The following is a 15,807-nucleotide window of genomic DNA, read 5'->3' on the forward strand; positions in this document are numbered from 1 at the left end:
ATGAGGCCTTCTTGGGTAAACAAGCTTCATAAAAAAATAACAAAAATACAAATACGTAGACACATTGTTAACATGTACATATGCACAGATATGTGTGAAAACACGCACACATGGACACGCAAACCTAAATACACACGTGCACAAATACAAAGATCCCCTTATAGCCTATTACAGACTCTGGAGGCAAGTACTGTTAGTGAGCACCTATTAAGGCCGGCATGGCACACGAGGGGTTAATTGGCTAACACCACGCCCGGCCGCCTTTCTTATTTAAGGCTGAGTCTAGTCGCTCGATCTAGGGCAGAATTAGAACCGGTTTTATATATTCGACAATGATGTTGGCCATGAGCGGGAACTAAACTCGGGCAGCCAGGTGTGTAGCACAGTGCGCTAACCACTGCACCACTGCTCCCCCCCACACACACACGCAGGCTTGTGGACCCTGTAGGGGCGGCTGTGAGCGCTCGCTGTCGAGGTGGAGAAAAATCAACCAGAGCCAGCGCTGAGCAAGGTGCCTATGTGCCTGTCTTTGTGTGCGAGTGAGTGTGATGTCTATCTTTGCGAGTGCATGTCTGTGTACCTGTGTACGTGTGTGTCTGTGCATATCTGTCTTTCTGTGTGTGAGTTGGTGTGTCTGTGTGTATCTATATATATTGAACTTCTTTCACACCGTACGTAGCCAACCGTGCTAATCGGAGGTGTATCAGTGTATGTCTCTGTCTCTTTCGCTCTGCCTCTGTCTCTCTCCCTCTCTGTGACTGTGTGCGTGCGAGTGTGTCAGCGAGTCAAATTACAAGTGTGTCCTTGTGTTTTCTCTCCATCCCTTCCCATGTGTTCAGCTGTTGCCCCAGCTGCCCCCCACCTCATCATCCTCGCCGATCTGCATCTCATGCAGCTACCCTTGGAGCTGCTGCCCGGGATGGTGGGCCGCCCCGACCTGCCTCCATTTCCTGGCCGCACCCCCAGCGCTGAGAACCCCATGGCTGACGTGGAGCCTCCTAAGGCTCCACAGCTCCAGCCCCCACCACGCTCCATGAGCCGGGATTTCTCCTTGCAGATCCTGCACGGCCGCTGGGTTCGTGCGGCCTGCGGTAGTGGTGAGTGTGGTGGTGAGTGTGGTGGCGGTGATGAGGGTCCTGGTGGTAGTAAGTATGGTGGTGGGGAGCAGTAGTGTAGCAGTTAGCACGCTGCGCTCCAAACCCGGCAGCCTGAGTTCGATTTCCGCTCACGGCAAACACCAGTGACGATTGTAAGAACCAGTCATGGGCCTCCCCTAGGTTGATGTGTAAACATCGCCATGAGGGAGAGAAATGCAGTCGGGCGTGGTTCTGGCATCCCACCTTATCGTGTGCCAATTAAGTAATTTGCCAGTACGTTTTCAGCACTGGATGTTTGGCCGACATCAATAGATAACATAGAGTTGTGACTTTGTGTCACTTGCTTGTCAGACTATGAGAGAAGATTATGGTTCACCACGTGGTTTGTTTGTATCCCATCATAGAGGAGAAGGGGGAGGGAAAGCCTGGGAAGGAAGAGAAGGCAAGAAGCGCGCGCAAGCCCAATCCGGTAATTGATGCTTACATACGTACGTTTAACATAAACCATCAAGCGAACTCCAGTCATCCTTGCAGTGGCTTTTGGCTAGCCATCGAACATAGATGGTCACTCCATCTTGTGCTTTCTCTGAATCTGAAGACTCGTTTTCAGGAGGGTCCTGCCAAGTTTTTGCAGTTGGGGGGGTGGGGGGGGCGACGTTCCTGTGCGTAATCCCAATTGAGTAATTTGCAGGTGTTTTTTCAGCAAGGAGATGTTTGGCCAATGCCAGCCATTCATTCGGCAGCCACAGCCAGACCCCACCAATATGAAATCTTGAACGTCGATCCCACACCAGTACCGGGGATCCAAGTTGATTGACAGGTGGGGGGAGCCCCGCCCCTATAAGAGGGGAGGGGTGGGGCGACCACCCCCCCCCCCGACCCCCCCTCCACCCCCCCATATCACATTGCCCCCACCACCAGAACCTTTCTTTAGCACCTGCATCAGGAAAGATAAGGCGTAATTTTCCTTAGCCAGGCAAGGTTTGCGTGTTACGGTCGTATAATGCGGCTCAGTTATTTGCATTTCATGTTTGTTTTTTTCCGTATTAGCCAAGTGTAGACACGCGGCTGAAATTATGCACACCCAGAAGGTGTGCGGCCGATGGATGGTGTAAAAGAAAATGCATGTGGAGAGATACAGTATATATATGCAGGAGACAATTATCAGTTTAACGATTTGTTTGAAATACAGTAAAACCTTGGATTGCGAGTAACCTGGTCTGCGAGTGTTTTGCAAGACGAGCTAAAATTTAAATAAATATTAATTTGATAAACGAGCGAGGGTCTTGCAATACGAGTAGTACGTATATACGCTTTGTCTGCCGAGCGTCACGTGATCACAACTGATATACGAGTGCTTTGATATACGAGTGCTTTGATATACGAAGTGCTTTGGATTACAAACACGTTTCCGGAACGAATTATGCTCGCAATCCAAGGTTTTACTGTAATAGGTGATTCTGTATTGGCAGTGGTGCACAAGTGCAAATAGTTATTGAGGAATGCATTTTTGTGGTTTGATATTTAATTTAAATATGCATTGGCACTCTCACATGGCTGATGGCAAGGGTGCGTGCATATGTGCTCTGTGGCAGGTCTCTGTAAGTCAACCTGTGCCGCCTCACTGCAGCATTGTGGAAGGGCAAGGGCTCAAGTGTATCCTGACAATGCTGCCCACACAACAACATCCACCGCTGTTCACCACTAAGTGGCGGTGACGTCGGCACGGCGCTTGTGCCACACTGACCCACACACCACAATAACCCTCAGCATGGTTGGAGGAATCAACGAGCGAAGTTAACGGGAACAGTAACCACGGTGTTAGCCGTAGAAGAGTGGTAAGGAAATAACTGACCGCCAGTAAGCAAGTGACTGCCGTGAATCAGTGAGTGCTGGATCGTCAGTCATCCGGCCTGTTTATTGTCCTGAGCGACCGGTGCAGATATTATCGACCCACATGGACACACACGGGAGGCAGGTATGAGGCGGAGGCACAGTGGTAACACTTGTACCTCACAGCAAGAAGGTCCTGGGTTCGATTCCCAAATCGGGCACCTTTGTTCGTGGAGTTTGTACGTTCTCCCCCTGTTATCTAGCGTGTGTGACAGTGTGAATGAGTGAGATTGAGTGTGTGCGAGTGAGTGAGTGCTGCGCTATGAACCTGGCGACCCGGGTTCAATTCCCGCTCACGGCCAACACCAGTGACGATTATCTGAACCGGTCCCGGGCCTCCCCTAGATCGACTCAGCCTCAAATGAGTACCTGGTGCGGTGTGTAAACATTGCCACTAGGGAGACAAAGGCGGTCGGGCGTGGTGCTGGCCACCCACCCCCTCGTGTACCGTTCCGGCCTTCATAGGTGCTCGCTAACAGCACTTGCCCCTACAGTCTGTTAAGGCTATATGGGGGATCTTTGTTGTGTGGGAGTGAGAACGAGTGAGTGTTTGGTGGTTGTCCTTCCCCTGTTTTACATGGGTTTCCTCCGGATTCTGCGGTTTTCTCGCAAAGCAAAAAAAATACACAATAACTGGTATTACCCAAATATCCCAATGCTGAAAAGATACCTGTAAATTAATCGTATGCGAATACATATAACAACTTTGCCCCCACTGTGTCTGGCAGACTGTTGTTGCACACTGATCACTGCTGTTTTTGTGTGCGGTACACTGTGATCACCGCTCTGTGTATGTGGTACACTGTGACCACCGCTGTGTGTGTGGTACACTGTGACCACCGCTCTGTGTGTGGTACACTGACCACCGCTCTGTGTGGTACACTGTGACCACCGTTCTGTGTGTGGTACACTGTGATCACCGTTCTGTGTGTGGCACACTGTGACCACCGCTCTGTGTGTGGTACACTGTGACCACCGCTCTGTGTGTGGTACACTGTGACCACCGTTCTGTGTGTGGCACACTGTGACCACCGCTGTGTGTGTGGTACACTGTGATCACCGCTCTGTGTGTGGCACACTGTGATCACCGCTGTGTGTGTGGTACACTGTGACCACCGCTCTGTGTGTGGTACACTGTGACCACCGCTCTGTGTGTGGTACACTGTGATCACCGCTCTGTGTGTGGTACACTGTGACCACCGCTGTGTGTGTGGCACACTGTGACCACCACTCTGTGTGTGGTACACTGTGACCACCGCTCTGTGTGTGGTACACTGTGATCACCGCTCTGTGTGTGGTACACTGTGACCACCGCTGTGTGTGTGGCACACTGTGACCACCGCTCTGTGTGTGGTACACTGTGATCACCGCTCTGTGTGTGGTACACTGTGACCACCGCTGTGTGTGGTACACTGTGATCACCGTTCTGTGTGTGGTACACTGTGACCACCTCTCTGTGTGTGGTACACTGTGACCACCGCTCTGTGTGTGGTACACTGTGACCACCGCTGTGTGTGTGGCACACTGTGATCACCGTTCTGTATGTGGTACACTGTGATCACCGTTCTGTATGTGGTACACTGTGATCACCGCTCTGTGTGTGGCACATAGGCAGCAATGTGGCACAGGTTTGGACTCGCATTGTGGACTCATCGTGCGCCCTCACGTCGCGATGGGAGGGGCTCGCCCCCTCAACAGGGCCCCCCAAGTGAGTTCCCCCCCTTTCACTTTCTCTCACTCAATCTCCAGTTCTCTCACACTGATTCTCTCACTCATTTCCCCCCGTGTGCATGCTACTGTGTGTGGTGCTGTCTTGCTGTGTTGTGGTGTTTGTAATGCTCTCTGTCTTTGTGCGGTGCTGTGTGTAATGTGACCGTGCTGGGAGCGGTGGCGCAGTGGTTAGCGCACAGTTATACAAACCCGGCAGCCTGTGTTCCATTCATACTCACAGCCAACATGAGTGGCGAACACCTGAGATGGTCCTAGCCCCCCTAGGTCGACTCGGCCTTCATTGAGTAACTGATGCGGTGTGTATTAAACATCAGAACTGGGGACACACGGGCACCCCCATGTCATAGCACTTGCCTCATGTCTGTCAAAAGCTAAATGGGGAATCTTTTTGCGTGTGGTGGAGCAGCGCTGCGCAGTGTGAGCGACTCGTATCTGCAGCGAGCACGCTGCTCTTCTGTGCTCCCAAGCGTTTCCTCTCCTTCCTCGCTCCAGAGAAACTCATCTCGCTGAGCCTCAACAGTGAGAACCGTCCTCCACAGACACCCACCCCCACAGACACCCACCCCTACAGAGACACCCACCCCCACAGACATCCACCCCTACAGAGACACCCACCCCCACAGAGTCACTCACCCCAACAGACACCCAACCCCACAGACACCCACCCCCCAGACACCCACCCCCACAGAGACACCCACTCCCACAGAGACACCCACCCCCACAGACACTCACCCCCACAGACACTCACCCCCACAGACACCCACTCCCCCACAGAGACACCCACCCCCACAGACACTCACCCCCACAGACACCCACCCCCACAGTGACACCCCCACAGACACCCACCCCTACAGACACCCACCCCCACAGACAGACACCCACCCCCGCAGACACTCACCCCCGCAGACACCCACCCCCACAGACACCGACCCCCACAGACACCCACCCCCACAGACAGACACCTACCCCCGCAGACAGACACCCACCCCCGCAGACACCCACCCCCACAGACACCCACCCCCACAGACACTCACCCCCACAGACACCCACCCCCACAGACACCCACTCCCACAGACAGACACCCACCCCCGCAGACACCCACCCCCACAGACACCCACCCCCACAGACACTCACCCCCACAGACACCCACCCCCACAGACACCCACTCCCACAGACAGACACCCACCCCCGCAGACACCCACCCCCACAGACACCCACCCCCACAGACACTCACCCCCACAGACACCCACCCCCACAGACACCCACCCCCACAGACAGACACCCACCCCCGCAGACACCCACCCCCACAGACACCCACCCCCACAGACACTCACCCCCACAGACACCCACCCCCACAGACACCCACCCCCACAGACAGACACCCACCCCCACAGACACCCACCCCCACAGACACTCACCCCCACAGACACCCACCCCCACAGACACCCACCCCCACAGACACTCACCCCCACAGACATCCACTCCCCCACAGTGACACCCACCCCCACAGATACACTCACCCCCACAGACACCCACCCCCACAGACACCCACTCCCACGGAGACACCTACACTCACAGAGACAAAGACACCCACACACACCCCCACAGAGACACCCAGTCTCTCACACACCATCTCTGTGAGTTCACGTCAGTGACATGGCCCAGCGGTAGTGCATTTACCGCTTGTTGCAGAGGGTTGCAGCCTGAATTCAGAAGGCCGCCCTAAGTATTACTGCGGTGTATTTTAACTCTGTAATACTAGGTGCCGCCTCTTCACCGTGGGCATTAAAGATCCAATTACTTAACTAAAATGAGTTGGCCATTGTGTTTCAGCGTCGTGGTACAAATTTGCGAAATAAAAAATGATAACGACAAGTTACTCAATGAGATGACACATTGCAACATCGTCCCCTACTGGCAGAAAATTGCGCAGGGACAGCTGCCACTGGGGGTGTACTAGTCTACACCATATAGAAACATTGCCCCTAACTGTAAAACTGCTGCAAACTATGTCTACGAAACATAGCGCCTTTCTTCTTGATAGCTTTGCGCTATGAGAAGAACAGCTCCGAGTACCAATAAGTTTCAAAGACAATGCATGTACCGTGAGAGGATGTTTTTTGTTTGTATTTTCACCACAAGTATCTGTGGTTGATGCAGACATGATTCCTTGCAAAAGGTTTCAGTTTGGTGTTTTAACATCTTAACATCTGTTTTGTTGCAAAAAAAGGGGAAAACCTATTATATTTTGACACTGGCAAATGAGGCCCCATGATACTCAACTGCAAATTACTATCTCCCCATCCCTCTCACCCTCCTTTCCTCCCCAATACCTCCCCCACAGAGAGCCCTCTAATGCTGCTTCTGGACCAGACACTGGTGGGCAGTACGGCTTACAACCCTGACAGCACGCTTGCCCTGGAAAGGTGCCACATGCACACACAGAGACACCAACACCCACTCACAGTCACACTCACTCACACACTCAGCCACACACACATCCACACACTCTCACACAGCGACACTCACTCGCACACCAGCACAACTCTTCTCTAGCCCGTGCCACTCACACACTCACTCACCCACACACTCAACTCACTCACCGACCCAAACACTCGCCCAACAACAATAGCTGCCGCTGTTCAGCACAAAGTGGTGATGACGTCACAGCAGGCTAGGTGCACTTTGAGGCCACGTGAAGTGTCAAAGACTCGCTGACAGGAGGTCACGGGACAGACCCAAGTGGCATGGGTTGACAGACTATCAGCACTTGCCCCAAAAATCTGTGCGGATCTTTGTGTGCGTGCAGGGAGCGGGCCCTGGGGCTGCCAGGACCATTGCTGGGAGCCATAATGTTGAGCCTGGCTGGGGCCCGTGCTGTGCTGACTCCACTGTGGCCTAGCAGAGCTGGAGGGATCGGTGCTCTTGAAAGAGTTTGTGAAGGTGTGTTTGAGTGTGGAAGTATGTCTGGGGAGCGGTAGTGTAGCGGTTAGCGCACTGCGCTACGAACCTGACGACCCGGGTTCGATTCTCGCTAATGGCCAACACCAGTGACGAATATCTGAACCAGTCCTGGACCTCCCCTAAGTCGACTCAGCCTCAAATGGAGTACTGGGTGTGGTGTGTAAACCGCCATTGAGGAGACAAAGGTGGCCGGGCATGGTGCTAGCCACCACCCCCTCATGTGCCATGCTGGCCTTCACAGGTGCTCGCTAACAGCACTTGCCCCAACAGTCTATTAAGGCTATACGGGGAAGCTTTGTCTTTGAGCGTTTATCTGAACCGGTCCTGGGTGGACTCAGCCTCACTTGAGTAGCTGGTCCAATGTGTAAACATCGTTACTTCACTTGGTTAGACAAAGGCAGTAGGGCGTGGTGCTGGCCACCCACCCCCTCGTGTAACATGCTGGCCATCATAGCTGTTCACTAACAGCATTTGCCCCAACTGGCCACCCACCCCCTCGTGTAACATGCTGGCCATCATAGCTGTTCACTAACAGCATTTGCCCCAACAGTCTGTTAAGGCTATACAGGGGGTCTTTGTCTTTTGTGATCGTGTATGTGTGAGTATGTGAAAATGTGTGGGTCTATGTGACGTGTGTGTGTTTGTCTTGAGTGTTCCGGGTCATTCTTGCAAATGAGACTATCATGATCTCTTGAGTTCTCACGTGGCTAAACAAAATAAACTTGTCTATTGGCTGTGTGGAAACTGCCTGGCCTATTGCTCTTCTTCGCCACAGTTATGCCCTCTCTTATCTTATGTTTGCCAGTTTGAACCATTCAGGTTTAACCAGACTGGATTGTGTAAGGAGCTCACAGATTCTTGGAAGATCTGGACACAATCCCATCAGTGAGCTCGTGTATTGTACCTGCCTTATTAATAGGTGCTCGTGAACAGGATTTTCCCCAAACGCTCTGTGTGGGCGATACAGGGGTCTTTGTCTTTATGTGTATGCAGCACTCGTGTGCCGTTACGGCGCATAGGTGTTCCCTTAACAGCACTTGCCCCAGCAATCTGTTCAAGGCTTCGTGGGGATCTTTGTCTTTGTGTGCAGCACTGTTGGTACGGGGGATGTGTTGTGGTCAAGTGGCTCAGCTCCAGGCTGGGTCTCCACTCAGCGGTGGCGCAGGGGGCCCCTCTCCTCCTTCCACGCCCAGCGTCATCTCGGGTAGCTCCTACCTCCTTCCCCCACAGGAGCCCTGTCCCCCCCCCCCCTCCCTATGTGGAGACCTATCAGGGATGGTCTTTTGAATAGCCTGTGTCAGACCACAGCGATAATGATGTGATAATTATTTGATTTTGAGAGAGCAATCTGTGCCGGGGGTGGCTCAGAGCACTATACACGGGATAAGTGACTTACATCACATCTGACCTCAAATAATTCAACCCTCTGTGCCAGAGGACCCACAGATGCAGATATCACGGAGCTACCTCTGAAATAGCTTCTTCAAAGTGACACTCTGGTCCACACACAGTAAAGGGCAGCACTTTCCCACCCCCTCTGCACATAACAGTCAAACAAATACGTTTAATTCTCAGAGCTGTAATTTCAAAAAAATAAGTGCAGAGTGAAATGTAATGGGTTTTTTGTCCGCGTGAGACAGAGAATTCAAGGCTCAGTATGCGTACTCCTATGCGTACCTGTGTGGACCGGTGTTTACCTGTGTGCGTGTATTGTGTGCATGCGACAGAGAGTTGCTGGTCTACAGAAGAGGGCCTGGTTCTCTATGGGCTGCCCAACGTCGTCATCAGATGAATTTCAATCATCTCAGCATCACTTTTTTCAATCTTAAGTGGCCAGATAAGATACAGCTTCAATGTCATAATCACCATATTACTAATACTATGTTTACCCAAAGAAGCCTCACTGAGTCTCACGACTCTTTTTTAGGACGGTCCTGACATGTGTGTGCAGTAGGGACCGATGTTGCTATGCTTAATCTCAATTGAGTAATTTCCAGACAACCCAGAGCAAACCCATGCAAAACAGGGGTAGAATGTACAGACTCCATACAGAAAGGCCTCCGAGTCTGGAATTGAACCCAAGTCTTTCCTGCTGTGAGGCATACGTGTTCCACTGTTCCACCCTGCCACCCCAATCATCCCAATTTTGCAGTAATAATAAAAACAGGTGTTGCAAGTAATTTCCGTCAATCAATGCCAGGTCACACCATCCACTTGCATTGCAAGACAAAGATTCCACTTATATCCTGTCACAGACTGTTGAGGCAGGTGCTGGGAGTGAGCACCTATAAAGGCCGGCACGGCACAAGAGGGATGGGTGGCCAACACCATGCCTGGCCACCTTTGCACCCCCCAGTGGTGAAGTTTACACACCGCACCATGTACTTGTTTGATGCTGAGTCGGCCTAGAGGAGGCCCATGACCGGTTCAGATAATCGTCACTGGTGTTGGCCGTGAGCGGGAATCGAACTCGGGTGGCCGGATTTGTAGTGCATCGCGCTAACCGCTACACTACCGCTCCCCACACTTACATTGCATACACACACACTCCTGTCACATCTGGGGTGAAACACCCAGATCCTACCTCACTGCACTGGATAGAATTCATCGCAAAGGAATTTGGGTGGTTGATGATTCAGCACTCACTAATTCACTCCAGGCACTCCCTCACCGATGATCAGTCACCTCTTTATCACACTTCTATCGATGCTGTATTCTGCTTTATTTTTCTTCTTGGTTATTTCGGTAAAGTCACGTGACTTTACCGAAAGAACCAAGAAGATGAATCCCTGCAGTCACGAAAGCTTTAAATCGAAATTTACTGGTTTATTTTATTTGTTTGATTTTGGTGACCCAACTCAATCTTGCAAATGAGACTCATCCTGATATCTAGAGTTTTCATCCGGTTAAACAAAATAAAACTTCAGTTACTCTTACTCAGGTTACTGTTCATGTGAACTTCAAGTATTGATTTCTCCACCCATGTTGAAGATTCTAATCCACATTATTCAACCACTACTACACTGTAGGTCAAAACATCACACTCACCCGCTCACTCATTCACTCACCCACCCACTCCCTAACCAACTCATCTCACTACAAGTTTAAACACTTCTCTTTTTGCTTTTTTGGAATTCCCTTCCATCGTCTCTTTTCTTCAGGTCTTATAATAACCTTGCTTATTTCAGGAAATGTGTTAATTGCCTATTACAGCAATGATTACCTATTACAACAATGAAGTGCTGTTTATTGCTTGTCACTTGATGTTTTGGCTTTGTGGCCTGTACTCTACAACTTGTGTTTAAAACAACACACAAACATGAATGCAGACGGTGCACACTAAAAATTGCATGCTGTGATACATGTTGCTAATCTTAAAAGTTGTGATTTTTTCGTATAATATTGAAATAAATAATGTAAAGAATACGTCTCGAAAATCTTTGGGTCTTTCGGTAAAGTCACGTAGATAGGTTCAAATAAAATAACAAAATACGACGTTTCGATCGCAACACAAGCGGTCGTCATCAGGAAAAGGGGTTAGCTTCTAAAGGCAAACTGTTTATAAAGGTTTGAAATGGGCGTAGCCCAAATGTCAGCAGCTAATATTAATGTAAATGGTGGAAAATTAGCATGTTAATATAAGATCGGTGAGCAGCTTACACGGCGCACACATTGAGGCGGCAAGGTGGCTATGTTAATGTGAGAGATTAGCAAGTTAATGGGAGATCGCAGAGCCGCAACCTCTAGGTCAGCGCGCGAAGTGGCTGTGTTAGTGTGAACCTGTTAATGAACAACTAACATCGGAAGGTGGTAGGATGGGAACACCATAGCCAGTTATGACTTAAACTGGTTGATAACGCCCTTCCAATGATCGCTCAGTTTGTACCCATCTTCTCGGTAGAAATTGTGTCTATATATGGATGGCTTTATGAACGAATCTTTGTTGATAGCACGTGGGTTTGCAAAGTACCTTCATCTTAGAGAAATCAATTTCATGTGAGGCCACCGCATTAAAACAATAATCAGCGACGGCCGAGGTATTGGTCCTACCGTGTTTCAGATCTGCCTTATGTTCACCAACACGGTCCGAGACATGTCGCTTAGTTTCCCCAATGTAACTACTGCCGCAGACACAGCTTAGTTTGTAGACACCGGGGTATTGCAAGTCAGGGATCGCATCCTTCACAGATGGGATCAGATCACAAATTTTATGTACTGTGTTAAATCGAACATGGAGCTTGTGCTTGCTCATGATTTTGGAAATATTTTTGGTGACCCCTGAAGTGCAAGGTGATGGTTTTGATTGAGTCCTCAGATGGTTCTTTCCCAACAGTTTGGGTGATAGCTATACGGATTGTGTCGTCTGAATATCCATTCATCTTGAGAGCTTGGTGTACATGTTCTAGTTCACTGGCTAGGTGATGATGGCCAGAAATACATCGAGCTTTATGGTGTAGAATTTTGATGAGGGAATTCTTCTGGGATGGATGGTGGTGGGAGTCAGGTTTTAGGTAGGCATCCATATGGGTGGCTTTCCTGTAGACAGTGTCCCATTGAGCCATCTAGTCTCTTTTAGATTAAAACATCCAAATATGGTAGCTTGCTATCCTTTTCCACCTCCATGGTGAATTTGATGGCTGGGTGTATGGAATTGATGTGCTTGAGGAATTGGTTCAGAGCTGGTCGGCCATGTGGCCAGATGACAATCATGTCATCTACATATCTCTTCCACAAGGACGGACGTAGAGTGGATGCCTGGATGGCATTTGTCTCAAATTAACAGGTTCACACTAACACAGCCACTTCGCGCGCTGACCTAGAGGTTGCGGCTCTGCGATCTCCCATTAACTTGCTAATCTCTCACATTAACATAGCCACCTTGCCGCCTCAATGTGCGCGCCGTGTAGGCCGCTCACCGATCTTATATTAACATGCTAATTTTCCACCATTTACATTAATATTAGCTGCTGACATTTGGGCTACACCCATTTCAAACCTTTATAAACAGTTTGCCTTTAGAAGCTAACCCCCCTTTTCCTGATGACGACCGCTTGTGTTGCGATCGAAACGTCGTAGTTTTTTGTTATTTTCTTTGAACCTATCTACGTGACTTTACCAAAAGACCCAAAGATTATGAATTCCTGCAGTCACGAAAGCTTTAAGTCAAGATTTAATACGTCTCCAATGAATGTGATTGAATGACTAACAATAAATCTATTTTTTTTCCTTAAAACTACTGGTCATGTGGCTTGGCTCACAATCCAAAGATTTCAATTTCAGACCCTGGTTGGACTCGGCACATCATCCCTTCCTCCGGGGTCAACAATTGCAGACTCAACCAAGAGAGGAATTATCAAAAATCTCAGTCAGCAGGTATCATTCCAGACGAGTGCTAAGCAACAGATCCAAAGGGTACCGCGGTGACGAGATGTTATCTCCATCGCCTGGTATACAGGAGGTCGTGGGTTTGATTCCGACCCTAATGCCTATATAGTTGGAGTTTGCATGCTCTCCCCGTGGTCGCGTGGATTTGATACTGGGTCTGGTTTTTCCCTCCACATTTAGAATCATGCTTTGAGCGTATATGGCTGCTATACATTTCCACGTGCTAAGCCACGCTATCATTTGTGGCCAGGTATCTTCTGAAAAAGAGCTACATAGCTCAGTGGGCCTAAGCTAGTTAAATATTTTTTTATCGTTCAGTTTAAATGTGTAGGGGACCAATGCATGTCATCGCTTTTAATAAAGACTTAACAAGCATAGTCACCAATATTGTAGTATCACTGGGAGAAATGTTAGAACTCAGAGATCACATAGTTCGAAAACAAAAAAATTGATGTTGAAGTGAAAAATATAAAAGGATATGGAGAGGATGAACTAAAGATAGAATACACAATTCTGCAAAAAGATTAGGGATGAAAGAAAAATCTCCAAATCACAGAAACATTTTAAGATGTCACATTAAGCAACGTAAGCAGGACAAAATGTGATTTGCAATTAACATTTTGTATCCTTTAAAAAGAAAGATTGAACCATCACGATGGAGAGCATTGGGATGTTTACTAATGTGTGTTAAACTTATTTCGCACCATATGTAGCCAACTGTGCTAATTGGAGGTGTGGGGGAAAAACAAACTAAACACAATTTTTTTTTAAAATAAATTACTTTTCAATCTAGATAATGTATAAGTAATATTTAAAAAATACTTTTTTTAAACACGCTTTAATGAAGTGTACCGTACGAGTAATGGCAGAACTCCCCGACTCCAGGAAGTGGCCCCGAAGCTTTCCGTAACGTAAGGGGACCGTGGTCAATTACAGCCAACGTCAGTTGAACGTGGACAATTGGACCCAAGCCGAAACAGATTGTTTAAAATAATGTATTTTTTTTATTTTAATGATAGAATATAGTATTGTCATCAGTATGACATAAGTATACCAAGTTTGCAGTCGATACCACATTCGAAAATGGGTAAAAATTGAGTTACAAGATTTGAGGATACGACATCAGACAGAGTTAAATAAAAGCGTGTAAATAAAAAGTAGATAGCTCCAGCGGCTTCCTAACATCGGAAGACTGTTCCAGACGGCCATAGAAACGCATCTGAAAGCATGCAATGCAGTGACCATCTTTGTTCGATGGTTAGCGAAATGCTGCTATGAGAATTACCGGAGTTGGCAGATTACTGCAGAGTGCTGCCTTTGGCTCCTTGTGGGAACGCGTCTACATGGGATAAAGTCTGGGGTTGTGGGCAGCGTAGGGTTGAAGGGTGTGGGGGGAGATGGGCAACCTGCAGTGAATGGATAGAGTGTTATTTCCTTGAATAGCAACCAAGATGAACACATTCCTGCGGAGAGAGCTGGTAGGAACGTTGGGTTGCTCGGTCAATGGCCAGGGTCAACGGCGGCACTTGGTGTATTCCGCAAATATGCTCGACTGTGAGGGAGGGCACAAGCCGGCGTGAGTAGGTTAAACGTTGAGTTTTATAAGGGCACCACGGGGTGACCAGCCCCTCCCCACCCAGCCCACACCCCTCCCACCCCCCACCCAGCCCCACCCTCCCCACCCAGCCCCTCCCCACCTTCCCCTCCCCACCCAGCCCCTCCCCACCCTCCCCTCTCCACCCAGCCCCACCCCTCCTATTTTTGGATGCACGACAGACGGACGGATACAATAATCCCCTGTGGGTTGGTGTAACCAGGAGGTTCCTACCAGCATAATGGGAGTCATCAGCCGGAGAGAAAGAACTGGATTGGACACATCGTATGAAAGGGATGGTTTGCTACCGTACATTATAGAGCGTAAAACATAATTTGAAAGGACGAGAGGAAGGCCAATAATTTGGATATCGGAGGAGCTGAAGGGTAAATTGTGGGAATGAAGAGGGCAGAGAAAAAAAGATGGAGAAGATGATAGCGAAGGACCTGCCGTTAAGGCAGAGCATCAAAGCCAAAACCCAATGGTTTTCATTAACATATCACTGATGTTTTAGGTCCTTACATGGCAAGCGAGCTACAATTCATTCCACGTAGCTCGTTTCTTGAGCTCTTTTGAACGAGCAATGGAGGAAGCCCATCTTCTGCACCGAAGTTTAGCAGCTTCCTACCGATGTTCTTGAGCTGATCTAGCCCCTGCTCTGCGATCACTCCAGCCCAAATGCTTGCGTCGTAACCCAACTCGGGCATCAAGTCACACAACTCGATTATTCCAAAGGGTTACGTTAGCCAGTACTTGGGACAGATCGTAGAGGGCATTTGAGTCATCATCTTACCTGCAACCCTGCACAGATGTTAATCTTGAGTGGTGGCAAAATCCACCACTCAAGATGTTGATGGGGAAGTGAACGCGAAATGTCACGGTTTCCACACCACACTCTCACGTCACCTTCACTTCTTGTATTTTATTCGCAAGTGACACGTATTGACAGCATATATCCATTGATGGAATTATTCATACATACAACACACACATACATTAATTCCTTCAATGATTAATTCACCCATTAATGTCTTCCTTGAGCTATACACTATTTTATTCATTAATGTATTAATTACTCTATTAACATGTTTATGGATTGAATGCGTCCTTTTTTGCTGTATTCATTCACTCATTCCTTAGTAC

The 15,807-nt window shown here is 49.0% G+C and overlaps 1 protein-coding gene across 1 annotated transcript in view; it reads left to right on the plus strand.

The window, feature by feature from the left end:
- CFAP46 (cilia and flagella associated protein 46) overlaps positions 1-11,111 on the plus strand; it is a 70,601-nt gene extending 59,490 nt beyond the window's left edge. Inside the window, exons 51-61 of the mRNA XM_076069230.1 lie at positions 432-511; positions 840-1,097; positions 1,502-1,566; positions 2,693-2,753; positions 3,040-3,075; positions 4,602-4,698; positions 5,128-5,240; positions 7,066-7,147; positions 7,531-7,664; positions 8,776-8,889; positions 9,413-11,111. Coding sequence (XP_075925345.1) covers positions 432-511; positions 840-1,097; positions 1,502-1,566; positions 2,693-2,753; positions 3,040-3,075; positions 4,602-4,698; positions 5,128-5,240; positions 7,066-7,147; positions 7,531-7,664; positions 8,776-8,889; positions 9,413-9,477 — 1,105 coding nt within the window. The 3' untranslated portion in view covers positions 9,478-11,111. The remainder of the gene's footprint in view (positions 1-431; positions 512-839; positions 1,098-1,501; positions 1,567-2,692; positions 2,754-3,039; positions 3,076-4,601; positions 4,699-5,127; positions 5,241-7,065; positions 7,148-7,530; positions 7,665-8,775; positions 8,890-9,412) is intronic.
- The last annotated feature ends 4,696 nt before the right edge of the window (positions 11,112-15,807 follow it).

Source organism: Petromyzon marinus, chromosome 2 (assembly GCF_048934315.1).
Source record: "Petromyzon marinus isolate PM22_M1 ecotype Great Lakes invasive population chromosome 2, UKy_Petmar_22M1.pri1.0, whole genome shotgun sequence".
Taxonomy (NCBI): Eukaryota; Metazoa; Chordata; class Hyperoartia; order Petromyzontiformes; family Petromyzontidae; genus Petromyzon; species Petromyzon marinus.